General features: G+C 41.8%; 1 protein-coding gene across 2 annotated transcripts in view; it reads right to left on the bottom strand.

Moving 5' to 3' along the window:
- LOC149246601 (uncharacterized) overlaps positions 1 to 27921 on the bottom strand; it is a 94796-nt gene that overhangs the window by 4443 nt on the left and 62432 nt on the right. For both annotated transcript variants that reach the window (XM_089457980.1, XM_089457981.1), the window contains exon 2: positions 620 to 861. In XM_089457980.1, the coding sequence (XP_089314106.1) occupies positions 620 to 861 (242 nt within the window). The remainder of the gene's footprint in view (positions 1 to 619; positions 862 to 27921) is intronic.

The raw sequence follows: 27921 nt of genomic DNA, 5'->3' as shown, positions 1-27921 counted from the left end.
CTGGTCCATAAAGTTATGCAAAACAAGGACCAGCCCAGCTGCTTCCTCTCTGTATCCTAAATACTACAATTCTTACACAATACCACAGCCTAAACACTATCTGCAAAATATGAGATATGAATACTATTTCTTAGCTAAACTGAATAATCAGATAATTAGGTTATATGAAATATGAACAAAATAATGCTCTTAGAATTTTTCTTGACTTGTCACTAACATCACCAATCAAAGGGGACAAATTAAAAATCAACTATATCCCAAATTCTCAGAAGGGCAATCTCAGAGTTCCATTAGCAAGTGGGAAGGATGCTTTCTAAACTTCTTTCAATCAGGTAATAAAATGTATGTAGCATAGCAATTTACAGGAACCATTTTGTTTATACAAATCACATTCTAATATTGCTACTGGCATAATGAAGTGTTCCCAGGGTTTGGTTCCAACCAGCTGAAACCATTTCTAGCAGACTTGTGTTTGGGTGTAATCTAGATCTACTTGGGATTTACACTGTGTTGCCACATCCATACTTCTGTTATGCTGGCCAATTCATCCCATTCCACTATGAATACAACCAATCTATAGAATTGAAATGCAGCAGGTTAAGGTTTCTATCATACTTACCTCAGCTAAAACAGAGGCAACTGCCATGCCAAGAGGATAGCCAAGAGCTCCAACCATATTGTCCTTTTGCAAATTTATAAAAGATTCTCTTCTATCTTGTTCATTTAGTGACTCTGCTGAAGTTGCACTTTCTTTGGAAGCAAAGAATTCAGCAATATTCTCTACTGCCATTTGTTTTGCTGAAGTTGCACTTTCTTTGGAAGCAAAGAATTCAGCGATATTCTCTACCCAACACGTCATACCTGCAGACACCATGGGTACAAATTTCAACTCAGAATATGTAATCCAGTCAAACCTAATTATTCTATAAGCCATTTCTGATTATAAAGGACTCCCAAAATTTGGAGCCATCACAAAACCTAGAGTCATGGATTCATTGGCATCAGTATGCAAGCATGAAGGATATCAATATGCATATAACTAAGAAATCTGCAACAGTTAGGTTTGCCAGTACAGGGGTACAGGTTGCACTATGTTCATAGTTCACACATACATAGCACATACACAATACATCCAACACAGGTATATACACACACATTTCACATTTACAGGCCTTGCAAAGCTGGTTTGAGGATTCTGATATAAAGAAACATAGGTCTCTTTCCTTGTGTGGTCTCCTGGACAGTTTCTCTTACTAGGAATGCTTCTCTTTTCCAGAAGAAAACCGTCTCCCCCACGGCTTCTCTAAAACATTAAATTCACCTATGAAGACTTAAAATTGCCTTCTAAGCTTAAGCCTCAAATAATTTTGGGCTCACTTGACATTGATAAGTCATTTCCCTCTTCATTCATTGAAGGTGCTTGTGAAAGGACCCCTGATGTCTGTGGGGCTGTAGGGGTTCTGATCTTATCTAATACTCGGTACTTATCCTTCAAAGCAAATCTGGGAAGGGGTACATAACAAAAGGTAGAATTATGGGCCCTCGCAGCTCTGCTTAGGATTGCCTTAGAAAGGAATTGAATTGAACTTTCATGTTTCTATTGGTTCAAAGCTAAGTTGCATGGAAACGGATACGGCAAATTTTCAAAAAATCTGGATATGATATGGCAAGAAATGGCACATAATAAATAAATAAAATATATATATATATATATATTAAAGATAAAAATTTCATATTTCAGAATCTAGATTAGATATAAACTTTAAAGACTAAAAATAGTAAATACATATTACATAATCAATATCATCTATGATTCTATTTCTATGATGATAGAGTGAAATGAAAATCAGAGTTCTGTAAACTTATATGATATATGAATCATGATATAAATTATAATCATATATCAGACTTCAAAAAACTTAAAAAGACAAGATAAGCGCACTGTAACTACTTATCAGTCATCCCACAAGATTAGTCAAGCAAATTTTATGCCAAGAGCAAACTTCAAACTCAAAGCACTAATTATATCAGCATGCTGCAATTTTATATCAGACCTTCTAGAGCTCATATGTCAATCAAAAATATGACGAGGTCAGCCCACGAGATTGCTCATAATTCAACACTAAATGCAAGGAAGAGAAGCAAATATATAGTTTGATGCTAAAGTTTAAACACATTAAAAGAGATGCCACTGTGAACAAGAAGCTAGACTGCTGTAGCCTACATCAGACCTCTGCAATTTTTGTATCAGACTACTAACAGTAAAGATTAGTCACCAAAACTTGTATAAAATGATAGCCAAATGCTTCACAATTATAAAATGAGTGTTCACTGTTATGTGACTAATTTAGAGTATGTTTAGGGTTGTTACTATGGCTTCTTTTGATGATTAAGGTCTGTAATAAATTTGTGGCATAAGACAGTGAACAAATGGGTGACAGTGGATGAGAAATAAGGCTATACAAGCAAGGGGGGATATCACTTCAAACAAAGCAGGAGATAACCAAACTGCTTTCTCTATGTTTTAAAGATACATATTATATCTCTATATACTTTAAAATTTTAAATCAGTCCCTGTAGAAGTGGACACTCTACACTGTACAGTCTTTGAAAAGTAGTAAAACTGTAAAACTTTATGAGCATGGTCAGAAGACAGAAGTATAGCAAAGGAGTGGAAAGAAAAGTGTTCATAAGGCTTCCAATCTGGTTTCCAGGACAACCAAATAACTGCATAGAAAAGCATGGAAACTGAGTACTACATTCATCTGGGACAACATAGTTAGCAAGTAAAGTTTAAACAAATAATAGTTTACATGCACATTAATTTGATGACTTGAATTGTCTTAAGCCCCTGTTTCAAGAAAATTCACCTAAACAGTTACATCTTACAGACCATCAGGAAGAAAAGCTTGGAGTATTTCTCAACTCAAACTATGATACTTTTTATTTATTAGCCCCAAAGTACTGCATAATTCTATATAGCAAATGGCAAATGGCGGCAAATGGCAAACGGCAAATGGCAAATGGCAAATGGCGGCAAATGGCAAAATGGCAAACAGCAAATGAAATGGCAGCAAATGGAAAATGAAATGACTTGTTTTAGCCTTTAGGTTTGCATAAGTTTAAAGTTAAAAAAATCCCGGTTAGCTGTGTTGTTCCCGGCTGGCAAATGCGGCCAATCCAGTAAAACAATTTTTTTTCCGGACAAAGCGTATCACGAAATTGGCATACGTTTTAATTTTTTTTAAATACGTTTCAACATTACGCAAAACGTTTTAATTTTTTTTAAACGGCAGGTATTTTTTACAAAAACACCGGTTGAAAAAAAAAACAGCCTGTATCCAGGGAAAAAAACGGAATAAAAACGTTTTTCCGGCATTTCATACCCAGATCCATATCTGAAACGGGAAAACGCCGTTTTGGGGGTTAGGGTAGCCGTTTCTGGCAACTTAGGTTCAAAGTTAATAATGACTGGATGTTGGCATCCAGTAGAGTGCAATATCTAGAATTGTATCCTTCTTATGGATAAGTAAAACTTCTGGAAAGCAGGTTTAAAAATGCCTTACTATCATATATTCAGGGAACTCAACAGGTTCACTGATTGGTTGTCAAAAGATTGGTTGTATAGTCATGAGGGTACTATACACTTGATGGAGCATATGTTGATTTGTAAGGGTCAACAAAAGAATCGATGGAACCAAATCTCACCCAAATTTTGAAATAGCCTCAGAAGTGTGCCAAAGAGGGATATAGTGCAATCGAGGAGTATAAAAACCAGGCACAGATGCTGAACACAGAAATACACAAATGTGCCTAAGAGAAAGACGCCAATCAAAGAGATAAGACCAAAATTAAGTGCACTCAGGGTTATAACACACTGTTTCAGATGAAGAATATCAAAATATGAGATGATACATATGAGAGCTTAAATTGTGTATTTATACACAGTTAAGTGGGGCATTCATTCGAGAGAGGCTTATCAGCCTATAAAACAAGGGCAAACAATCCAAGAGGGTTATTGAGCCTACATATCAAGTTTGACTAGTTCAGCCTTAACCATACCCAGTGATACAATAAAAGAATAAAGAATATGGCATTAGCCATAATCACAAGCAACAATGATACATGAGCTATGGCCATATGTACAGAGTACACTAATAATTCTAACAGCATAGAGACAAGGAAACCCTTCCCGTGGTTTCCAGGTCCATCGACATATGAGCTATAAAGGCCTGGGTTTTTTCATGTGTCATCTGTTTTTGCTGTAAAACTGTTTTGGAAATTTCTTACAGGTTCTTTTTCCTGTTCTGTTTTGCTGTACTTCTGTACCATAAATCTCAGGGTTCTGTCCCTCGACATCTTACTGATATTTGGATATTTATCAGCTGTTTTATTTTGGACTATAAATTCCTAGGGGTTTGTCCCAGAATATCTTACTGATTTCTGTTTTGAACAGTATTTTTAGGACATATACTTTAGATGTGCCCCCCAGCACCTACTGAATGTAACTTTCCCATTTCTGCCTTGCATAAGAAATAACGATATTTTCTTGGAGAAAAAAATACACACACGTGCTGTCAATTGGATGTAGCGCGAGTGAAAGTGAGGAAAATTTGTTACCCTCCCACCTTGGTTCAGATCCCACTTTGTGACATGTTTGCTCTAACTGAGCTGAATGTTGATGACCTTTATATGTTCTGTTACCCACCATTTTGTGGGTGATATCCCTAGAAAAAAAAATCTAGAAGATGGTCGGCAACCCCTTGGAGCCATCAACTAGCTTGTTGTGCCATTTCTCCGCCACCTAATCCAGCCATGTGGTCCCTTACCCATCTGTCATGGTCATATGTTTGAAGGTGGGCCTCCCAAACCTGAAGGTATGCCTTGTCATTTGGTAATTGAGTATTGTAGTTTACTTATCATGGAAACTTTTGGTCATGGATTAATGGGGGGATTCGGCGGAAAGAGTGGGCTAGGTCTGAGCTCTTGTCCCCTAAAACTCTTTTGGATATTAACCTTGGACCCTAGTCCTGTGGGATCTCTTTTACTGACCTTTGGGCTTTAGGGATGGTACTTCATGGGAAACCCTGATTTTGGTTGCATGGTCACGCTCCCTCATCCACACATATCACACCCCTTCCACTCATTATAACCCCATTCATCATTTCTCCCACCTGAGTCCATATTCCTCCATTGGGTTTGTTGTCGCACAAAGTGTATAGGCACCGCAACAACGCTCAGAGTAAGGGTTGTCACTCTAATCCTTACTCTGTTTAGACTCTCTCCTAGACAAGTCAATGGAAGTAGTCCCTAAGGTGAATAAATGAGAAAAGTCTATAAAACACAAGCTCTAGGAGACTTAAAGATGGACAATTTGACGAACGTAAATGAGTCCTGCTTAACTGAGATGAATAGATTAAACACTAATACAACCAAGACACAACCACAAGATAGAAATGAGTATAGATCAGTGCCTTAATATTCATAAACTAAATGAGAACAAGTTACGCAGAGCAATTTATAATGTAGCGAAGGTGACGATCATGAATGATTAAATGTAAACGCCCAAAACTGCAACATATCTAACAATTAAATCCCATGCAGGATAATGAAAATTAAATGCTAAGAAATGATTCTAGATTAAAAATGATTTTCTTCAATAACCCAGATCTAGAATTAATTATCTTTCTCCTATAGCCAATATAATTTTCAAAACATTAATTGCACTTGCCAATAGAGAAATCAATACCACAAAAATCAAAATTTACACTTAACACCAATGACACCAAGGAACTTTAAATTCGAATGTTAATTATCCCTTAGGCAATCAATTTAATGTGGTAAATGAAGAAATTAAATTTTTATGTGACAAAAGTAAATCAAAAGGGTTAATAAATTGAAATTTTAATGGGCCATAGGCCACATTAAATTTTTTAATGTGAAAGTGCAAATCCTCTTTTAATTTAATTCCTTAGCCATTCTAAAGTCAAAAAAATGAACTTTTTTAATTTTTTAGATTTTTTAATGCTTGTAAAAATTTTAAATTTTTTAATGTTTAAAAAAAAACAAAAACAAGGTCATAAATGCAACAAATGGTCGAGACAAACACATTTAGCACGTGGGAAAAAGCCAATAAATGAGCTCTACCCCATTATCATGGCCATGACCCTGGTTCCTACAGGCCCTAGATGAGCCTCCTTTATCATTCAGGAACCCATGACTGTCCCAACTCCTAGTGGGCAATGAACCGCCCTACCCTAAAGGGGGTATCCACTGCTATACCTTACACATCATGCTCTAATCCCATAAGCCTCGAGCAGTTAATCAAAAAAAAATCATAAAAGGAAAAAGGCATATAAAGAAAGGTGGAAAAATTAAGGTCGGGGCACCTCATGTACCACGATTGCTCCCTCCTATACAATATATGCCCAAGCGTAGGCTTCCCTTTTGCTAGCTACCCTAGTACCCTAGCATGTGGCTCAGAGTTGCCCCTTTTCTTTCCCTACTCCATTCATCTCTTTATCATATGCCACCACCCTTTGAAGGATGTACCTTGGACATACTATCCCCTTTAAAGGTAGAAACCACCTAATAGGATACTTGGTTAACCCCATTTGGAGCTTGGAGACATTAGCACATGCCAAAGCCCACTATGGAAGGGCATGCCATTATGAAGTGCCCACCTGTTGTCCATGGTTTGTAAGCTCTTTAACTCGATTTCCTTTGATGACTTGTTGTACTGGAAGGCTAGGGGACGCATTGGATCTTATGCAAGATTGCAGATGGTCTCCATTTTGGGTTTGGTCTCCCTATACGGGGTCCTAACCCTCCCGAGGGCTACATTGGCACATGTAGGGTGTGTGTTGAGAGCCATGGACCTCCACAGCAGTAGACAACACTCAATGGATCCCCAAAATGTTCAAATATTTCCCAAGATTCACCTATTGGAGGAGGAAGATGCACCTAGTTCACCATGCCCAGTCGGCCCCATAGTTGTACATACACTTGGCAAATGACCCAAGACTTGTATACCGATGTGGCATCACTTACATCATCATCTAAGCCCTTACAGATGGTCTACAAGCATCTTCGACCTACTTGGAGGCCCATGAGGTTACTTGTGTGCCCTCACACCCAATGGGAACACCACAAATTATTATTTGGAGAACAAGGGTCCAACCCCTTGTCCACTACTTTTGGGGGTCCTATTCATCATTGTGGCACTTATGGACTTCATCAAGCTTCTTAGAAGGCCCAACGACATGTATTATTGATCATTTGACCTCTTGAAAAGTTTATTCTTTTGTTTATCAGCTAGTTTGGTGGGCTTGTCACCAAAAGTTAGTTGTTTTGCACATTATTTTATTTTAGGGGCTAATGTAGGCCCAAGTAGCTAAATCGAACTCATTAGAAGTGTATAAATAGAAGTAATGAGGATTAATTTTAGCATCATCACTTGGATTTGGAACTAGTATCTCTTTAAAGATTTTCGCTATCTTTCTTGGAGGACGAGTTTTTGGAGCATGGAAGTTTTCTGGTCCGCAAAGCACCAGAAAAGGAGACCAGGTTTAATCTAGAATGCGCGAAAGAAACATTTATGGAAGCGAAGAAAATGTTTCGCTGACGCCTCTACTTCAGGGAGTCAAGAGAAGCCGTCTGAAGAAATGGACCCGTCCATGATTACCACATTCTTGGAGACCTGCATGAAACTGTTCCGCAATAGCAAGGTTGTCAAGGGACTGTAGGAGCTAATCAATAGGTGCGCTGGCAAAGAAAACGCTACTGACGAACCCCGCATAGTTAGAAAGCTTGGTAAGCATAAGGCAAGGATTGGACATGAGATGAGACTCACCGCGCAGACAGGAGAATATGAAATGGACCAAGTTATCTTGGACCTAAGGTCTGACGCGAATGTTTTGCCTAAACAGACGTGGGAGCGAATGGGGTGACCGATGCTACAATGGTCTCTGATTCAGTTAAGGATGGCGAATCAGCAAAAAATCACACCAATAGGGAGGTTGCAGGGGGTAATAGTTGATATTGAAGGCGCGAGCGCACTAGCTGATTTTGAAGTGATAGAGATTGTGGATGACAACAATCCTTACCCCACGCTCCTTGGGATCGATTGGACCACTGACATGAATGGGGTAATCAATTTGAAGAAGCGAAAGATGATGTTTGAGAAGAAATCGCTCCGCGTAGTGGTGCCATTGGACCCTGCAAAAGGACCGTACTATACTGAACCAGTCCGCGATTATGAAAGTGATGACGATTTGGACCAGATTTACAAAATAATGACACGGGATCAGGATTGGGTGAATCCGACAGCAGACGGACGTATTGCGTGGGACCGCGAGAGCTCCTACACATCAGATTCAGACGAAGAACTGGAGCACTGGCAGAATCGACTGCATGAAGTATCTACGTTGCGTTGTAATATGATGACCAAGTCATTGCGTTGTGTATCATCAGAGGTAAGAAATCTACCTTACTATGATGGGTTAACTGATGTTGATCACTTTTTGGATGCATTTGAAAAGGAAGTGCCAGAGAAGCATCGCTTCCAAGCATTGGATTAGGCGCTACGCCCTACGCCCGCAAGGTGGTGGGGTACGCACAAAGATAGTTTTGATGATTGGCACAAATATAGGAGGATGATGAGGGTCTCCTTTGGTCATCCAAAGGTGCGATTAACAGAAAAGTATGATGGAAGAAATGATTTGTGCGACCATTTGGCCAAATGGACTAAGTGTGTAGAGCGAAGCCTCAACCGGAGTGGGTCCATCTGTTTTGTCATACATTGGATGTTATACCAATGAATTGGTACTTGGAGACGGAACTTCACCATGGCACTAAAGAATGGGATATCCTGCGCCAAAGATTTTTTATGACGTTCAGTTTTGAGGATGGATTTGAGTCTATCGATGAAGCATTGCAGGAGGTTAAGACAACAATTTTCAGGATACCACAGGATCCTCTAGATTTGATTCAACCTGATTGTACTACCCAGCTGAGCCACGCGCTGGAGTGCTACAATGTGACAACAGAAGAAGATTATGAAGACCCGAGGAAGATTAATATCTTGGAGACTAAAGGTCACCGCGAAGTTGAAGGACCGCAGCTAGAGAACCCTGACATAACTGAGCCGCTCAAAACTAGACAGGTGAACATTGACACGGAGGCAGAGCCGAAGTTTGCAAATATTGGGGACTACTGGGATGACGCAACAGTAGATAAGGTCGCCGAACTACTCTGCGAATATCAAGATCTGTTTCCCACGAAGTTTTCAGATCTAAAAGGGATAATAGGGGTCCTGGGTGTCATGAAGATCACCCTAAAACCAAACGCCTATGAAGCAAAGACCTTACCGCCTCAATCCGAAGTACAAAGAAAGGGTCCACTTAGAGTTAGACAAGATGCTCACGACAGGTATTATTGAACCAGTGGAAGAATCTGATTGGGTGAGCCCAATAGTGGTTCAGGAAAAGAAGCAGAAGGAAGAAATAAGGATATGCATAGATCTCAGCAAATTGAATGATGCCTGCATGCATGATCCCTTCCCAACTCCGTTCACCGATGAGGTCCTGGATAATGTTGGCGGCAAGAAGCATATTTTCGTTCACTGATGGATTCTCTAGGTACCATCAGTTCAAGATCGCGCCAGAGGATAGAAGTAAGACGACCTTTGTGACTAAATGGGGATGCTTCCAGTATACGGTGATGCCTTTTGGGCTGAAGAACGCGTCGACAATCTTTTCGTGCATAGTCATCGCAGCGTTCAAGGATTTCATTCACAAATTTCTGGAGGTATACTTTGACAATTAGACAGTGTTTGGATTGGTAAAGAGCCATGTGGCAAGTCTGCGCTTGATGCTAGATACACGCCAAAGGTACCAGATTGCGCTCAATCTGAAGAAATGTTTGTTTTGTGTCCCTTATAGGATCTTGCTGGGCCATGTGGTATGCAGACACGGCTTGATGGTAGACCCTGCAAAGATCGCGATCGTAATCAATTTGGAGGTGCCAAGGAGTGTGAAATAGTTGTGCGCAACATTGTGGCACAAGGGATACTATAGGAAATTCATCAAGAGCTATGCCTAAATCACTTTGGAAAAATTGTTAAAGAAGGATATTACGTTCTGTCGGAATGAAGAATGCTAAAAAAGCTTGGTTGTGCTAAAGGAGAAAATGGTCACCATGCCAATCCTAGTCTTCCCAGATTGGAAGAAGGAATTTCATGTGCATGTGGACGCATCATGTATTGCACTGGGAGCAGTACTGACACAGGCCGGTGAAGGGGACTTGGATCACCCTATAGCGTTCGCAAGTAGGAAGCTATCCAAAGCTGAGAAAAATTATTCCACGACAGAGCGCGAAGGATTAGCTATGGTGTACGCGCTCCAGAAATTTAGGCATTATCTGTTGGGTGGACATTTTAAGATGTATACAGACCATTCTGCATTGAAATACCTAGTCAATAAGCCAGTGTTGGGGGGAAATACATGCAGGTGGTTGTTGTTGTTCCAGGAATATGATTTTGAAGTCATTGTGAAACCACAACGATTGAATGCAGGACCTGATCTTCTGTCGCGCATTGAAACTGGTGAAAAGCCTACTAATTTGGAGGAAGGACTGCTGACGCACAGCTCTTTGCAGTACGTGTCGCGGACAGCCACTTTGAAGATATTATACACTTCCTGACGACGGCTCCAGAAGAATATACAAGTCAACAGAAGAAGGTACTGGTGGTGCGTGCGACAAACTTTTCTGTCATTGCAAGGCACTTGTACAAAATGGGATCAGATGAAATATTACGACGTTATGTGCCAGAGTTTGAACGAAACAGCATCCTCGCTGAGGCTCATGGCAGAGCCGTGGGATGTCATTATGCGGGAAACACAACAGTGCAAAAGATTCTACGCGTTGGGCTATGGTGGCCGACCTTGCATAAGGATTCAAAAGCGTATTGTAGGGCATGCGACGCATGCCAAAGGACTGGCAAACCCTCGCGCAGGGATGAGCTCTCGTTGAATCCGCAGATATCGCTACAGCGGTTCGAGAAGTGGGCGATTGACTTTGTAGGACCAATTCAGCCTCCAGGGAAGAAGACGGGTGCGTGGTACATCATCACCGCAACTGAGTACTTAACCAGATGGGCGGAGGCACAACTTGTGAAGAACTGTACAAGCACGACAGCAGCCAAATTCATCTTTGAGTACGTGCTGAGAAGGTTTGGTTGCCCAAAAATTTTAATGAGCGATCGCAGTACACACTTTTTTAATGTAACGATCAGCGCGATGACAGAAGAGTTTCAGGTTTACCATCAGAAGAGCACAACCTATCACCCGCAGGCTAATGGAACAGTAGAAGCATTTAATAAGATACTGGAGAACGTGCTAACAAAGGTTTTCAATGTTCAAAAGGAATGACTGGGATGTGCGCGTACCCGCGGTACTATGGGCTTATAGAACGACTTGCAAGAACCTAACTGGATAAACGTCGTGCACGCTGGTTTATGGCATAGAAGTTGTGATGCCGATGGAGTACATTGTACCTAGTCTGCGCATAACAGCATTTACAGGAATGGCGGATCGCAGAGCCCTGGAAGAGAGGCTCGCACAACTAACAGAGCTTGAAGAGGATAGATTTCTAGCTGGATCCCCTGTTTTAAGAAACGGCCGTTTCGAAACCGAAACGGCCGGCTTGATCCGTTTCGCAAGCTCGGAGAGTGACCCGGCCATGGAAACGGTCCGGTTGGCCGAGTCACCCATGACTCGGCCGAGTCATTCAATGACTCGGCCGAGTCATGGGTGACTCGGCCAACCCGGCCGTTTCCGATATGACTCGGCCGAGTCACAAAGGAACGGCCCAGGCAGCGTAAACAGCAAAAAAAAATATTTTTTTAATGGATTTTTTAAATGTTTTTTGTTTGGTTTGGACCCCAAACAGTTATATGAATATGCTAAATGATTTTTGGGGTCCATTTCCCCCTCCCAAACCCTATTTAACACACCCAAGTGCTCTCATTCACTCACAGCAGTCTTATGCATTTGAGTGAGAGTCTTCTTTGAGAGTTAGTGAGCAGTTCTTGAGCTTGTTTTGGAGCAGCAGTGAGGAGTCTTGGAGGAGCATTGTAGCTGGAGTGAGGAGCTTCTTGGGCAGCCATTTGGAGCAGCATTGAGGAGCTGATTCTTGGAGCAAGCTTGAGGAGGCAGTTTGTGCTTGGAGGTATTTTTTTCCACCTCTATAAATCTGTTTTTGCTTAGTAAATTTTAGGTGCATATCTAGAAAGCTTAGAGAGTGTTTTTTGTCAAATAAATGAACATTGAATCAATGTTTTTTTTTTGTCATTTTCAGATTGTTTGCTTTCATTTCCTAGTCAAAAAATGGCACCTAGAGCAAGAGATCCTGCTTGGGCATATGTTGAAATGGTTGATAGTCAAATGCAATGCAAATTTTGCCATAGGAAAATTAAGGAAGGTCCTGGGGGCATTAATAGGCTGAAACAACACTTGGCAGGGATTAGAGGCCAAATTACCCCATGTACCTCACCAGAAATTGGGGAGATTAGAAAGAATTTGTTGGCCAGCTTTGAGAAATTTAAAGAAGATAAGGCTAGGCAAAAAGACATACAGGCTGAAATTGGAAGGAAGAGGGAGATACAAAAAATGATGGCTACCAACCCCCACTATGATTTTGAGGCATCCAACCCTTTCCGATATGTTCCTCCTTCTTTTGGTTCTGTTCAAGATAAGGGAAAGGGTAGAATGAATTTGAAAAAGGGTGATGTGACTATCAAAAGTTATTTCACTCCCTCCTCTCCATCAGATGCACATGGTCCTAAAGTTAGTAAAACTCAATGCAGCCCACTTTAGATGACCATTGGAAGAAAGAATTGAGGGAGACTGCTTGTGATTACATAGCTAGATGGTGGTATGATGCTGATATCCCCTTTAATGCTGCTCGTTCACCATATTATGACCCTATGTTTGATGCCATACATGCTGCTGGAAAAGGCTTCAAAGGCCCTAATATGCATGAGCTAAGGGGGTTTCGTTTGCAGAAAGAAATTCAATCCATTAATGAGTATTTGCAAGAATTCAGGGACTCATGGGCAAGAACAGGGTGTACCATCATGTCAGATGGATGGACTGATCAAAGAAACCATACCATCATAAACTTTCTTGTCTTCTGCCCACAGGGAACCATGTTTTTAAAATCAGTTGATGCATCTAATAAGATAAAAGATGGCCACTTGTTGTTTCAGCTATTGGATCAGGTTGTTGAGGAGGTGGGGGTGGCTAATGTTGTTCAAATCATCACAGATAATGCCTCTAACTATGTTCTTGCTGGTAAACTGTTAGAGGAAAAACACAAGACCATATTTTGGACCCCATGCACTGCACATTGCATAGACCTCATGCTTGAGGATATTGGAAAATTAGATTGGGTCAAAAACACTATAGATCATTCCAAAAGCATAACAAAATTTATCTACAATCATACATTGGTTTTGAGCCTCATGAGGAAACACACTGGGGGCAAGGATATTATTAGGCCTGCCATCACTAGATTTGCTACACATTTTTTGACATTGCAATCTATGCTTTCCCAACATAGAAACTTGCAAAAGATGTTTTCCAGTGATGAATGGAATCAAAGCAATTGGTCTAACAAACCAGAAGGCAAAGAATTGAAAAGGAAAGTCCATGAAGAAACTTTTTGGAGAAAGGCAGCAGAGATTGTGAAGCTTGTTGAGCCACTAGTTAAGGTGTTGCGGTTGGTGGATGGGGAAAGGTTGGCTATGGGCTTCATTTATGAGGCTATGGATCAAGCAAAGGAGCAAATAAAGACGGTATACAAGGATAGAGTGGCAAAGTATGGGCCCATTTGGGCAATCATTGATGAAAGATGGAACAATCAACTCCATCGCCCTATACATGCAGCTGGGTATTTTTTGAACCCACGATATCATTATAAAGCTAAGGAGTCAGGAGCTTTGAGGGGGGAGGTCAGAGATGGACTGGTTGATTGCATTGAACGCATGATCCCATTGGAGTCTGATCAGCTGGAGATACACCGACAGGCCAATATCTTCAGCAATGCAGCAGGTATCTTTGGGAAGAACCTAGCAAAGATTGCAAGAGAAGCAGATGAGCCAGGTAAACAAAAATTTCAATTTTCAAATTCTTAATAGTTTTACTTTTTTTTTAAAGTTTGTTAAATCGTTTATAATTTGAAAGTTAGATATAATTTGTAATTTTGTTGAGCTAACTCATTACACTCCTATGTTTTTTGCAGCACAATGGTGGGAGGCCTTTGGTGGCCATTGTCCTGAATTGCAAAGGTTTGCAATTCATATTTTGAGTCAAACTTGCAGTGCATCTGGGTGTGAGCACAATTGGGCTGTCTTTGAGAGGATTCACACAAAGAAGAGAAACCGTTTGGATCAAAAACGGTTAAATGATCTAGTTTTTGTCCAATACAACCTTCGGCTCAGACGAAACCATTTGCTGAACAAAAGACCTGATTCAGATCCCATTATGTTGGAAGACATTGATCCAACATCAGATTGGGTAGTGGAGAGTTGTCCAGCAGAGTTTGATCCTGATGAGGATCTTGATTTAGATTTAGATCTGGAGACATCAGTTGAACTTGAACATGCTGTTCAACTTCAGCCTATTTAGTTGAATGCAGATCCCAATCCACCAGCCTCAGTCTCACAGCCAGCAAGGACTCCAGTTGTAGGTGCCTCCTCTGCTCAGCCACGACAAAAGCGCAGCCGCATATCTACTCTATCTCAGCTTGCATCTGCTGCAGTTGCACAGCTTGCTAGTGGTACCACTTCTACAGTTGCAGTTGGGGATGATGATGATGAGGAGGAGCCATGGGGCCCCCTGTCTGACTCTGATCATGATGATCCAGAGATTGATCGACGTGATCTTGGCTCCTCTGACAGTAGCTACTAGCCAGTGGCCCAGTAGTACTGTAGTACTAGTACTAGAGTCTGGTCACCGTCATAGTTTACTTTTGTTGTAGAGGCCATTTCTAGCCTCCTTGGTCATGTGTTTTTTGTTTTGAGTCTTCGATCATGTATGACAGTTGACTATGTATTGCCATTGGGTACCATTTTGATATAATGGATTGGTTCATGAGCCTACTTTGATCATATGTTGTCTTCCATCTATATTATAATGCTGTGTGTTTGGAAACATGAATGAAAATCTTTAAAATTATGTTTAAAATCTTTAAAATTATGTTTTTTTATAAAAAAAATAAATATTTAATGTATTTTTTACAAGGACTGAGTCATTGAAATCGAGCCGGCCGAGTCATTACCGTTTCGAAGTCGGAGTCGGAGTCGATCCTCGGCCGAGTCGGAGTTGGAGTCGGAGTCTAAAAACATTGGCTGGATCCCATCAACAAGTTCAAAAGGAGCGGGAAAAGGCATGGCACAACCGGCACATCAAACTACGCACCTTCAAGGTAAATAATTTAGTTCTATTATATGACAGAAAGTTTGATAAATTTCCAGGAAAATTTCAGATGCATTCGTTGAGGCCATATGTCATCAAGGAGATTACCAATGGTGGAGCAGTTCAGTTGGTAAAGTTGAATGGAGAACCATTCTCAGGGCGAGTGGATGGCAACCGATTGAAGCCATACGTCGGCGATCCAGCTAGATGACTACATGATGGAAGCACAGTCATAGCGCTCCAGGCAGTTGAAAGCTGGCGCGGGACTATAAACTACACTGCCCGGGTTGGGGAGTTGCGCGAAATGAAGGCATGTCACAGCGTCAGCGAAAACACGCAGGGCGCTGCGCTATCCAAGAAGGGACCGCGCAGGGTAGCCGAAAAGTGACTGTTATGGTCACTGTTCATGACTTCACAGTGGGAAAATGGCTAAATGGAGCGCGGGGCGCATTTAAGTCGGAATTTAAGGGCGAGATCTGTGAAAATTTGCCGCCAATCCAGCATTTATGAACGAATTTGAGGGGCATGGTCGGATTTGAATTCGAAAATGCCTATAAATTACAAGTGGCTGCCCAGCAAAAAACACTTAGCATTTTGAGAATTGAGGTGTTGAGCTCTCAGGCACATATGAACCGTGAGTACTTTGAGGCTTTGATAGTGAGTTCAGCGTTTGAGAAGTTGCCAAAGGAAACGCAAGAGTTTCTGTCTAGTATCTTATCGACGCCCGCAGAAACCGTGATCGCTGGAGAAGCAATGGCAGCTGAGGGAACTGCCCCACAAGTAGTAATGGCAGCTGAGGGAGCTACCGCAGAAGTAGTAATGGCAGCTGAGGGCGCTGCCCCAGATGTTGCGAGCATCGAAGTACTGGCAGAAGTGCCTAAATCACCGAGGTCGCCCAGGCCGAGGCCTATGTCGACCAAAGAGGGTCCAAAAACAAAGAAAGATAAGCAGAAAGCGCCACAGCCAGTGCGCGCATCACCCAGAAAGCACCCACAGAAGGAAAATCCCACCGTACAAGAGAAGGGCAAGCTAGTTGACCTGGAGCCTGAAGAGGATGTTGAAGAAATCCATATGGATGAGGAAGACATTGACATGGGGGCGGAGGACGTTGACGTTGAGGGGTCCGACCCTATCTCTAAACTGCCCGAGTACATTCCTCCACGCAGAGGCAAGACAAAGGTTCCGAAGGACATTGATGAAAGCAAGGTCACACTGCATACAAGGACAAAATCGTCTTTGAAGGACCGCGCCTAGGGCGCGTCCCCCATTTAAAATTGGAGGATTGGGATTTGGCTGATACAGAGATGCATCGCGTCTTCTATAAAGACTTCGGTGTGGCCACATTGGAGCCAAGAAAGTGGGTAAAAGGGGTGGATAAGGCTAGTTTGTTAAACATGTTGTGGGTACCACATTACAACCGCATGCCCACAACCATGATAATGATCAAGCAGATGATGTGCTTGGTGCACGATGGGTACCTGTGGCTAGAGGAGCCGATACCAATCACTAACATGTTGATCCATAGGATCACTCGGCTGCTGCATGCAGGAAAAAATCAGGCCATGGCATTTGGGGGAAAGACAGGTGAGCGCGACCTCGTCGAAACAATGAAGGATAAATTTAAGCTCGCTAAGAAGCCACGCGACTACTCCATCACTAGCATAACCAAACCCGCGGTCAAGTTAGTCGCTCAAATCCTAGCAGGAGAGATTATGAGGATGTGTCGTGGAGATGAAGTGTTGGCACCAGTGGTGTCATTAGCGGCCCAATGCGCGGAGGGCATATAGTTCAACTGGGCAAGCTACCTCTGTATCGAGTTCCTCGCGAACTGCAGAGAGGCGCGGGATCAAAGCAAAACGTTTCACTATGCATGGTTGTTGTTGTCCATAGTGTTGGTCGCGTGGGAGTTACAAGAGGATAGTCAATTTCATTCGGTCGCCCAAGACCTACCGAAAGCAGCGAAGTTTGCTTCACTCTATGCTACGAAGGACCCCCAAAGGGTCATGGACAGCAAGGTCTTTTGGATCTTCATGGAAATGAATATCCACATCGACATCAACCGCAAGTTGCGATTGTTACCCACAGTTCTTGCTCAGCTGACAGAGTATGTGGAGTTCTAAGTGAACTTCCACCATGTCTCCATCCGCGTGCGGAAGGATCCTAAACAAAAGTGGTATGACCTTCCATACCTGGGTCCTGGCCACAAACGACGCGATTGCAGCGGTCCTCGGCCACTGGCCGACGGATTGGCGCACCGCTTCGGACTTGACAGCTGGGTCTAGCAAGTCTGCAGCAAAGCGAAAAAAGGAAGAGGCCAGGCTAAAAATGGAACAATTGGCCGAGAAAAGGAACGAGGAGGTTGAGGATAAAACCAAGGCAGAGCGCGCTACCGCGAAGCAAACAGGAGGACAGGAAGAAGAGGAGGAGCGCGGCTCTGACAAGAGTCAAAAGTCGCCTTCCCCGGAGACAGAGGAGGAAGAACAGCAATCAGAGCAGGGAGGAGCGGACCCGGAGACTACTCCATTCTGGATGAAGAGCACCAGGGAACAGGAGAAAGTAGGGTCGCGGAAGAAGTCCAAGGCCAGCAAGACTTCCCCTGACCCAATCACCTTGGCTAAAGGTGATTTGAACAACATTGGTCATGTGGTAAGGGACGCAACCATGCAACTGCTGCAATAGTTCGAGCAGCAGCAGAAACAAGCCTTGGGCGCCATTCAGACGGGTCTGCGCGAGCTGCAAATACAAGCATTGCAGGTACAGACCAATGTGGGACGGAGCAGCGTGGCGTCAACTAGTTTGGCGCCTGGCACCTTAGAAGCAGCAGGGATGGTGCGTACACTGGATCCCCGGGCAATAGCGCTGCCGGACGGAGCACTGACTATAAAAGCAGAAGCTGACAAGGCCACTGTCAGCGCCCTCAAGGGGGTTGGACTCAATTTGGTCGCGCTTCCAAGTGAAGCCCTTCACACTTTGCAGGATGGTGTGATCACAGAACTTCGGGCCCGCAAACAGTGCGCGCTACACATTATTAGTGAGCAGAGGGTGAACAACGCTCAGATGGTTGTACAAAAGAACTCCGCTGATAAATCTCTTTAAGGCCATCACGGACAAGAATGAGTGCACGACCAAGGTTGTGGCTGAGGCATGCAGGTCTATCCCAGAACTGGAAATTCCCAAAGATGAGCCAGTGGATGTGAGAATTCAGAAGCGAGTGTGCGAAGTGAGAACAAAGTTGGCAAAGGTTCAGTTTGAACTGAACCTTAAGATTGTAGAACTTGAGTTGAAGGCCCAGCCTTCGACTCCGCCAGAAGTCAGAGAGCAGCGTGAGGCAGCTGTTAAGGATGTCGTTGTAGCCATAGATAGCGCAGTAAAGGATTGCACTGCGCTCTTCGAGCAGTCACTCGAAGTAGTCACCAGCTTACAGGAAGATCCCAATGTGCAGAGGCTGGAAACAGAGGTGCAAGAGCTACAGCAGCGATATGACGAGGTTAAAATGACGGCGCACACCATTGCCATTACCCAAAGGCTAGCGAAGCTACAGAAAGCAAAGGCGTTGAAAGAGCAGGTGGACGCAGCACAGCACACCAAAGCATTATTGAAGGCTCGATTGAAGCCTTGGCTAGACGAAGCATATGTGCTCACAGCCACCATTGAAGGCAAACTGGCTAGTCTGTAGGAAACGCAGCAGAAGGTACAGGTAGATGGCGGAGGGCCAGCGACGAAGCAACTGGTCGAGCAAATGAAGCAAGCGGCAACACAGTGCACTGCCGAAGTTGCAGTGGTACAAGTGGAGCTAGGAGGTCTTCGCGACAAAATCTCCGCGCCAGCAGAGTGACTCGAGGGCAAGTCCCCAGATTTGTGTTGGGGCCTGTTGGGAACGGGTCCCCTGAGGTCAATTTTGGGGTTAAAAGCCCAAGTTCTGGGGTAGAAAGCCCAAATTTTGTAGGAAAGAATGTAAAGTCTCCGCATTTTGTGCCCACGGAACACGAAGATGTAAGCAATCAAAAAGGGTTTTCCGCCCTCAGTTTAGATAGTTGTGTCGGCTTGATGAGATCAGCCCTTGGTTCGCGGACCATGGGATTGTATAAAAAGGGAGTCTTAGAAGAGTCTAAGGCAGCTAAGTCACAAGTTTTGGTAGAATTCTGAGTAAATTCATGGGTCTGTGAGCACTAAGAGCGAAAAGTCTTAGCGTAGGAAGAGGCTCTGCAGCTGAGTGCGCAGAGGCCTAGGGTAGAAGTCTGCATCTGAGTGCGCGGACCCCTGCAATTGTGTGCGCAAGGTAGCCAAAGTCTGTACTGGAAATCTAGATTATCAATAAAGAGAAGTATTCTGCAATTATCTGTGTATGCGTTATTTTACTTTTGTTATGAATGTCACGATTATGTTATGAACTAATGCTATATTGATGTGCGAATCTATGTATTTTACTTTGTCATATGAACGCAAGTGGGAATATTTGTTTACACGAAGATCATCGTAATGCATGTTAAAATAACCAATACTAAAGCAAATCTGAGTAGATACAGAAGTAAGAGTAATTACCGAGGCGCGCAAGAGCCTGATCTATCTATTTAGGGTCTGCGAAGGTTGATCGAAGACCTTCACAGAGGCTTCAAGGACAAATAAGAGAAGTACTTTGGCAAGCCCTAAAGGGCTTATCGATCTACGTGAAGGAAGGTTAGGGCATATACCCGACATCACAACCATCTCAGGGTGCAGAAACTTGGTTGCTGCATCCCCCCATACTGCGTCGGGTGAGACTTCAGTCTACACTCAACGGATTGATGCCAAAAGGGCCAATAATGTAGGGATTTGCTTGGCTACTTAACGCTGAATCTAGGTCAGGGCCCATCAAGCCAACATGATGACATATCCATTGATGCCCTTGGGAAGGAAAAAATTATTTTCCCTTACATAGGGAGAGGTAGTTGGAAGTGCTCGATTTTCCTGTTAGGAAAGGCCCAATCTATGATACCAAGGAAATCGAAAAGGCTCCTCCTTATGATTCTATATTCAAATCACCTAAGCCTTTAGATTATGATTTTGGGAAAGAGAAACCTATTGGATATAACACGCCACCCTCCCCTTTACCTTCTTCCCTTGTTCATCATTTTGAGAGTGATTCTTGCGCTTGTTCTCATATGATCTCAAGTAACCTTGATCCCTTTCCCCTTTCTGAGTATAGTGTCAAGGAAGAACCCCTCATTAAATATTCTTTATCTCCTTGGGCACCCCCTCAAGATCATGATCAATCAATAACCTCCCCTTTCCACTGTGATCATCATAGGCAACCTACTCGTGTTTCTCCATCTCATCAATCTCCTGTTCCTACTAATCATAACCCTATAGAGGCCATAAAATATGACATAATTAATAAGGACCATCATATGCCCGAGGTTGACATCCATTAAGAGTTAATGGGCCTAATCGTTGACATCTCTATATTTTGGTTAGAAGAGATGATCTCATGGACTAGATTACATCCTTTTCTTACCTCTTTTCACATGATCATCCATGTGTGGGCATTCTATTTTCCTACCTCCCATCGGCCTTATCATCCATATGATTCTATCCACATTCCCTTTGGCATTTGCTACATGAGTAATCATATAGGATGGCATATTTATATTGATTTAATGATATGTTGGTTGCACTGGCTTTATTATTACACTTAGTATTAGTTTTGTACCATATGCATGATAGGGTAGGATGGATTGCATACAGATTTTCACATTAGATCTAATGTCATATGATGTTTCTCATGATAGATTAGCTGCATTTAGATTTAAAACTACATTTGAAAGTTTATTTTTATGAGTCGATTTTATGGGTCTAATCCAAGCATGTGCAATCATGAGACGCAGCGAAAGTATGTTGCCCCGTGTTTTCCATCTATGTGCAAGTAACAGGTCTACAGTGTACCAAGAGATTGTTGGTGTTCTCGTGACCTCCCGTTTGTGTAACTTCGCCCACTGTTTGATAGATCACGTCCCAGTTGGAGCCAGATGTTACCCACCATTTTGTGGGGGATATCCCTTCGCCCACTATTTGATAAATCACGTCCCAGTTGGAGCCAAATGTTACACCATTTTGTGGGTGATATCCCTAGAAGAAAAAAATTCTAGAAGATGGTCCTTAGCCGGCAGCCAGTAGCCCCTTGCAGCCACCAACTATCTCGTTGTGCGATTTCTCCACCACTTGAGCCAACCATGTGGTCCCTCACCCATCTATCATGGTCGTATGTTTGAAGGTGGGACTCCCAACCTGAAGATATGCCTTGCCATTTGGTAATTGAGTATTGAAGTTTAATTGTCATGGAAATTTTTGGGCATGGATTAATGGGGGGATTCGGCGTAAAAAGTAGGCTAGGGGTGGTACTTCATCGGAAACCCTGATTTTGGTTGCGTGGTCCCACTCCCTCATCCTCATATATCACGCCCCTTCTCCTCATTATAACCCCATTCATCATTCCTCCCACCTGGGTCCACATCCCTCCCACACCTTAGGTCGGGCCTGGAACGATGCCCCGAAGGTTGATGCAACTGAAAAGAAAAGTAAGAGCATAATTGGCCACATTCAACAAGAAAATGTACCACAAAATGCAAAAGATGGTCAGGACAAACACATTTAGTACGTGGGCAAAAGCCAATACATGAGCTCTACACCATTATCATGGCGATCACCCTAGTTCCTATAGGCCATAGATGAGCCTCCTTTATCATTCAGGAACCCATGATTGTCCCAACCCCTGGTGGGCAATGAACTGCCCTACTCTAAAGGGGTATCCATTGCTATACCTTACTAAGAAACATTTGGTGGTTTTTGACCTGGAGGGGGTTTTCCACCTAAAAACCTTGTGTCTATTGCTTTATCTTTCTGCATTGGTGTACGGTGTTGTCTACTACATTTTATATCTGATAAAGCATAATAATAATAATGTTGAAAAATAACTATGCTCTAAAAAAAATTAATAAAGTGCTAATTGCTAAGAAACACTGATTCACCCCCCTCTCAGTGTTTCCAACAATTGGTATCAGAGCAGGTTCCTTCAATAGCATCTTAACCGTTGGAACGAATATCTTTGAGTACAAAGGTGGGAAAATTGAAGAAGAAAGTCACCAAGAATTCAAAGGAAGTTTCAGGTACTGTAACAGTAACAGTCTCCAAATCTGAAGAAAATCAATTTTGTACACCAACTCCCGAATTTGATGAAGATAATTATTGGATATGGGAATCTAGAATGGTAGTCCATCTGGAATCTCATGATGTATGGCAATATGTTGTTTCTGGAGACACATCTACCGACAAAGCTAAAAGGTACAATATGAAAGCCATTAATGCCATTTTTAGTGTCCTGCTAGATCCTGTAAAAGCAAAAGTTCGTGAATGCTCAATGACCAAAATTCTTTGGGAAAGACTCCATAATTTCTACTCAAGGAAGCATGCAGGTCAAGGTATAGATGTTGACAATCACGCGGATCCTGATATCAAGGAATCAAACAATGATGACAGTGAAGAAGTTAAAGAAATGAGTGAAATAGAATTTCAAAATGAAGTCGTCAGAGTTATAAAGGAACTCAAGAGTGAAAAGGAAAGGGCTAAAATTTTGGAGGAAGAACTGAAGATAGCAAAAGGACATGTCATAAGACTTAACAAAAAGAATGAAGAATCTGAGGAAATTATCAACAGTCTTAGAATCCAGTTAAAAGAATTCGGAAAATTCGAAGAGTCGAAGAATCGTACACTCAAAGAAGAAGTTGCTCTATTGAAACTCCAAGTGCATGAAGCAGAGCACAAAGAGAAAGATTTGGCAAGTCAACAAAAGGAATTTGATAAAAGGTACGTATTTGAAGTTGATCAAAAGCAAAAGGATTTGGATACAACTATTACAAAAGTAGACAGTCTCAGGAAAGAAAATGAAAAACAGAAAGAATAGATACAGGTCCTCAACAAAGAAGCAGAAAGTTTACCCTTCTAATGCTACAAATAGAAGAAGCAGAAATAAGACAAATCTTGAAAAGTTGGTTTCAAGAAGACCTTGCTCAAAAGCAAGAAGAACTTAACGTAACCCTTAATGAAGTTAACAAGTTCAAGGAATCGCAAAAGGAACAGTTGCAGGCTATGGGCAGGACAGATAAAAATTGGCAAAAAGAGCAGGTAAGGCTCCAGTTGATGAAGGTACAAGCTCCACATCTTCACAAAGTGAGATTGAAAAAAACATTGATCAAAGTAATGAATGAGAATATAAAATCATCCAGGTACGTTCGTCCATTTAATGGTTATTGTTTTTCTTGTACTAACTTTGGACATATGGCTAAGGATTGTAAAGTTGTTGACAGGTACAATTATCAAGGACCACTGACTTTGAATGCATCATCTAGGTACGCATGTTCATTTAACAGTTATTGCTTTTTATGTACTGGCTAAGGACATATGGCTAGGGATTGTGAAGTATTTGGAAGGTACCATTATCATCCACAAAGCAAGTTTGCAAGATCATGAGACAGGCTTCATGATGTATTTGTCAGTAGAGAGTTCGTGCCAAACAGGCCAAGCATTGAATGTTTCAAATGCTATAACTATGGCCACATAGCTTGCGATTGCATATATCAAATGGAATCTCCTATGGACAACATTGAAGGCTTCAAATGTCATAACTATGGGAACAAAGCTCAAGATTACAGGTATAAGAAGGTATGGAAAGAAAAACAGGAACAAGAAGATCAAGCAGATAAGAACATCTCAGCAATCATACTTTCTAAATTCGTAAGGGCGAAAGGTAATGATGAATCAACAAGTACATTGGACAATGACACGAGTCAGGAGAATCCAACCGAAAAATTGGGTGATACATTATTATGAAGATATATTTGTGGCACAGGTCTACAATTGACAAATAGGCAACATGGGAAGAATAGCAGCATCAAGACAGATCTGTCAAATACATAACAGGTTTATGGGGAGAAGAACAATTTAAGGATTACAAGTCCACAGTGATCGTTATTCAAAGATTATTAGAAGAAGGCTTTAGGTCAGGGGGAGCACTGGCAAGTTACAGATCTACAGGATGCAGGCAGATTGTCGAGGGGAGTCACACTTTGCCATTAATATCAAAGGGGGAGAGAAATCATGAGAAGGAGATTGATGTCATGAGAAGAAGATGGAAGCATGAAGTCAGGGGGAGTTGTACTCGCGGGAGGAGTACGTGTGTTGCCATCAATGACAAAGGGGGAGATTGTTGGATAGTGTTGTCATTGATGTCAACCCTAGAGTTTGTATAGGTTTGACTTTGACCGAAACACCTGTCATTGATGTCAAATTGATAATGAATGCTTCTTATAATTGTCTGGATTACATCAAGTTGGCAACTCCATTGTTGGATATTTGAAAACCCTATTCCTAGGGTTTGGGTTCCCTGGACTAACAACGTACCCTGACTTTGTCGAGGGTTTTTGAAGTGGCAAATCATTGAGTTTGTCTTGGAGATCCATGTCATTGGATTCTCCTCATCAAGAAGTTTCTGATGATATGTGGAACGCCACGTAGTTCCTCCTGGTTTGTGAGATATTCACATTTTAAGTTGAAGACCCCAATTCCTAGGCTAAAACCCTAAGGGGTGGTGAATTGGCATTATTTCATTAGTTGAAGGCATCAAATATCAAAAATATGGGTCACTTGTCATATTTTGAGGAGAGATCATGTTTAGCGAGGGTATCCAACCAATTAGCACATACAGAAGATGCCCCTCATTAAAATGTCTACTCTTTACCAAAAGGGAAACACTCCTTCTTACTTAGGGCTTAAGATAATTAATAAGTTATGTTTATAAGAGACGTCAAAAACTCAAAAGTGATTTAAACTCCTCCAACGTATATCTTGTGAAGCCCCTCCAAAACATTATAAAAGAAGACCTAAAACCTCCCAAATCATATCAAAACAAACTTTCATGAGAGAATGTTATGAAATATTCGGTCATCCTGAGGTAGCGAAATTGCAGAGGGTAGGGTTTGGAATCCATGAGGCAAGAGGCAGCGAAAATTGCAGGAGGTAAGGATCTTGTTTTGTTTTTATTCCTTCTTTGGATTGGGACCTCACTGGGGCATACCTTCCTCTCATAACACTTGGATTATCCTTGGATCATTCTAAGTTTATTTCATACTTTAGAAATAGTGATCCTTGACCCTCTGTTAGGGCTTGCCTCAACACTATACAGTGACCTTACATCAACCATTTTTGAAGAACTTGATTAAGTCTTGTTATCATTCTCTTGGATCGTCTCTCACTAAGGCCAGAACAACCTCTTTACACTGCGGCTTGACCTCCTCTCTTCACAGATTAGGGCACAGTTCATATACAGCACTTAACGAACATTTCACCACAGACCTTCCTGGCAAGGATTTCTCTTGGATTGATATGAGACCTTTATTTCAGACCTTGGGCACACATTGTTCATAGATAAAAGTCTCCTTTTGTGGGTATTATCTCTGCAACATTACAAGACAGTGAAGGGTTAGGGTCCCTCTTGTACTTGTGCTTTACTTTTATATTGGAATTCGTTTGGTTCTAAAGGATTTGATTATTGGTTTGTAGTCTTGTGTTATGACCAGTCCTAGGAACCATATAGACAGTGAAACTATAATTTGACACGTAGACATATACACTTGAAAGTGACATATGTAAAGACACCTTAGTCAGAGGTCCTCTTGTCAATATATGACATTGAATTTCACCATAAGACGGTAGCAGTAATCTCTTTGTATATCAATGAGTAAACTCAGGAATCAAATGCACTAAGCTATTGATTAATTTACTTGTTGACAAACCTTTCATTGCATTTTGAACCAAAGTTCAGTAACAAATAATCATTGTGCCATAACACTCACCTCATGTGACCCTGCAACAATACAAAATAGTGAGATTGTAATGATGATAATGACTTTTGATGACTAGATTTTGTTGACATATAGACATCTTTGTGACAGTACTAGTGTAATAGTGAAAACATTGACATGACTTGACATAACTCTTTGCCTTGACTTGATGTAATGGCAACAGTGCTATTGTTCATATGATTTAGTAGTGGAACTATGCCATTCACTATAACGAATTGAGGATTGTAACAATAATACAGTAGCCTGATTGTATTGACTATGGTAACATGTACATTAACTATGTGTATGACAGCTTGACATATTGACATTGACTTGACACGGTGACTTGATGTATTGAAAGTTGTGACAATAGTTGACTTGACATAGTGACCTTGTAAGACAAGTGCAACAGTGAAATAAAGTAGTTCCTTGAGTGTAGATGTGCACATAACATGTGACCTCATGTTAGCTACAGTATTTGAATCATTGATGTAAACATTTAAGCAATAGAACTATGCCTATGACAATCAATATATATCTAATGAATTGACAGTGACCTGAGATACAGTGTTAACAATTGATGTGACTATACCTCTTGGTGTTCGTCACATGTGATGAGACAGCAAGTGACACACTGACATTGATATAATATCTTGACTTTGACTTGACATATCAGTGAGACAATTACATGACTTTTACATGACCTATTGACTTGACTCATATACTGGAACAATGAGTTTACACTTAGAGTTGACAATTGTTTTGACTTTGACTTAACACATTGAGTTGACAATTAGTCTTGAGTCTTGACCTTCACTTAGTAAATTGGTAGTATTGGGTCTGGTCAAGCATGTTGTAGCATGTCTAGTTGATGTGATGCATTGATATGACAGCAATTATGTAACAGTATTGCAGTTGGTTTATGACAGGCTCATTGGACAGTGATATACGTGACTGCAGTGGGTGATGATGGCTCCAGGACATTGACTATCTAAACAGCAGTGTTTACACATATGCTGGTAGCCCTCCCTTGGTCTAGCTTGAGAGCTTTGAAGGCAGGTCATAGGGATGACCTAAGGCTCCTGGGTTTGTGCCATTATTTGATAGCAATTCCAGATGTTTGCAGAATTATGAGCAGTTTGGTACAGTGCGGCAACGTGATGTGTTGACTGTCTCATCAGCATATGATGCTTATCCTTACATGAGCAGTGCAGTAAAGTGACCATTGCAGGTTCATTGGTTTGGTATAGCTTGGGCAGTGATCAGTGGTTGGGCAATGGAGTGGTCAGATTGAGCAGGGTTGTGCAAGAATGTGCAGTGTGATCACTATTGTGCATTGATCAACAGTACAGTTGCAGGACTTGATAGGATATACATCTTCAGCATAGCAGCATTCACTTATCTACTATCTTATTATATTGAAGCAGAGCATTGGGGGATCTAGTCTGAAAATTGTGAAATGTGGTCCGTCGGCTCGTTTAGGGTGGCAGGGTGGTGTGAGGCAGGTGATTAGAGTAACCTTCAAGTTGGAGCCTGAGAACACTTCAAGGAGAGAGGGTGGTGCTAGGGCAGGT

Source organism: Pinus tabuliformis, chromosome 7 (genome assembly GCF_031772625.1).
Source record: "Pinus tabuliformis cultivar Carrire ecotype Pingquan chromosome 7, CPIR1, whole genome shotgun sequence".
NCBI lineage: Eukaryota > Viridiplantae > Streptophyta > Pinopsida > Pinales > Pinaceae > Pinus > Pinus tabuliformis.
The sequence above is the reverse complement of the archived record's forward strand: the minus strand, read 5'-3'. Positions and strand labels throughout refer to the sequence as shown.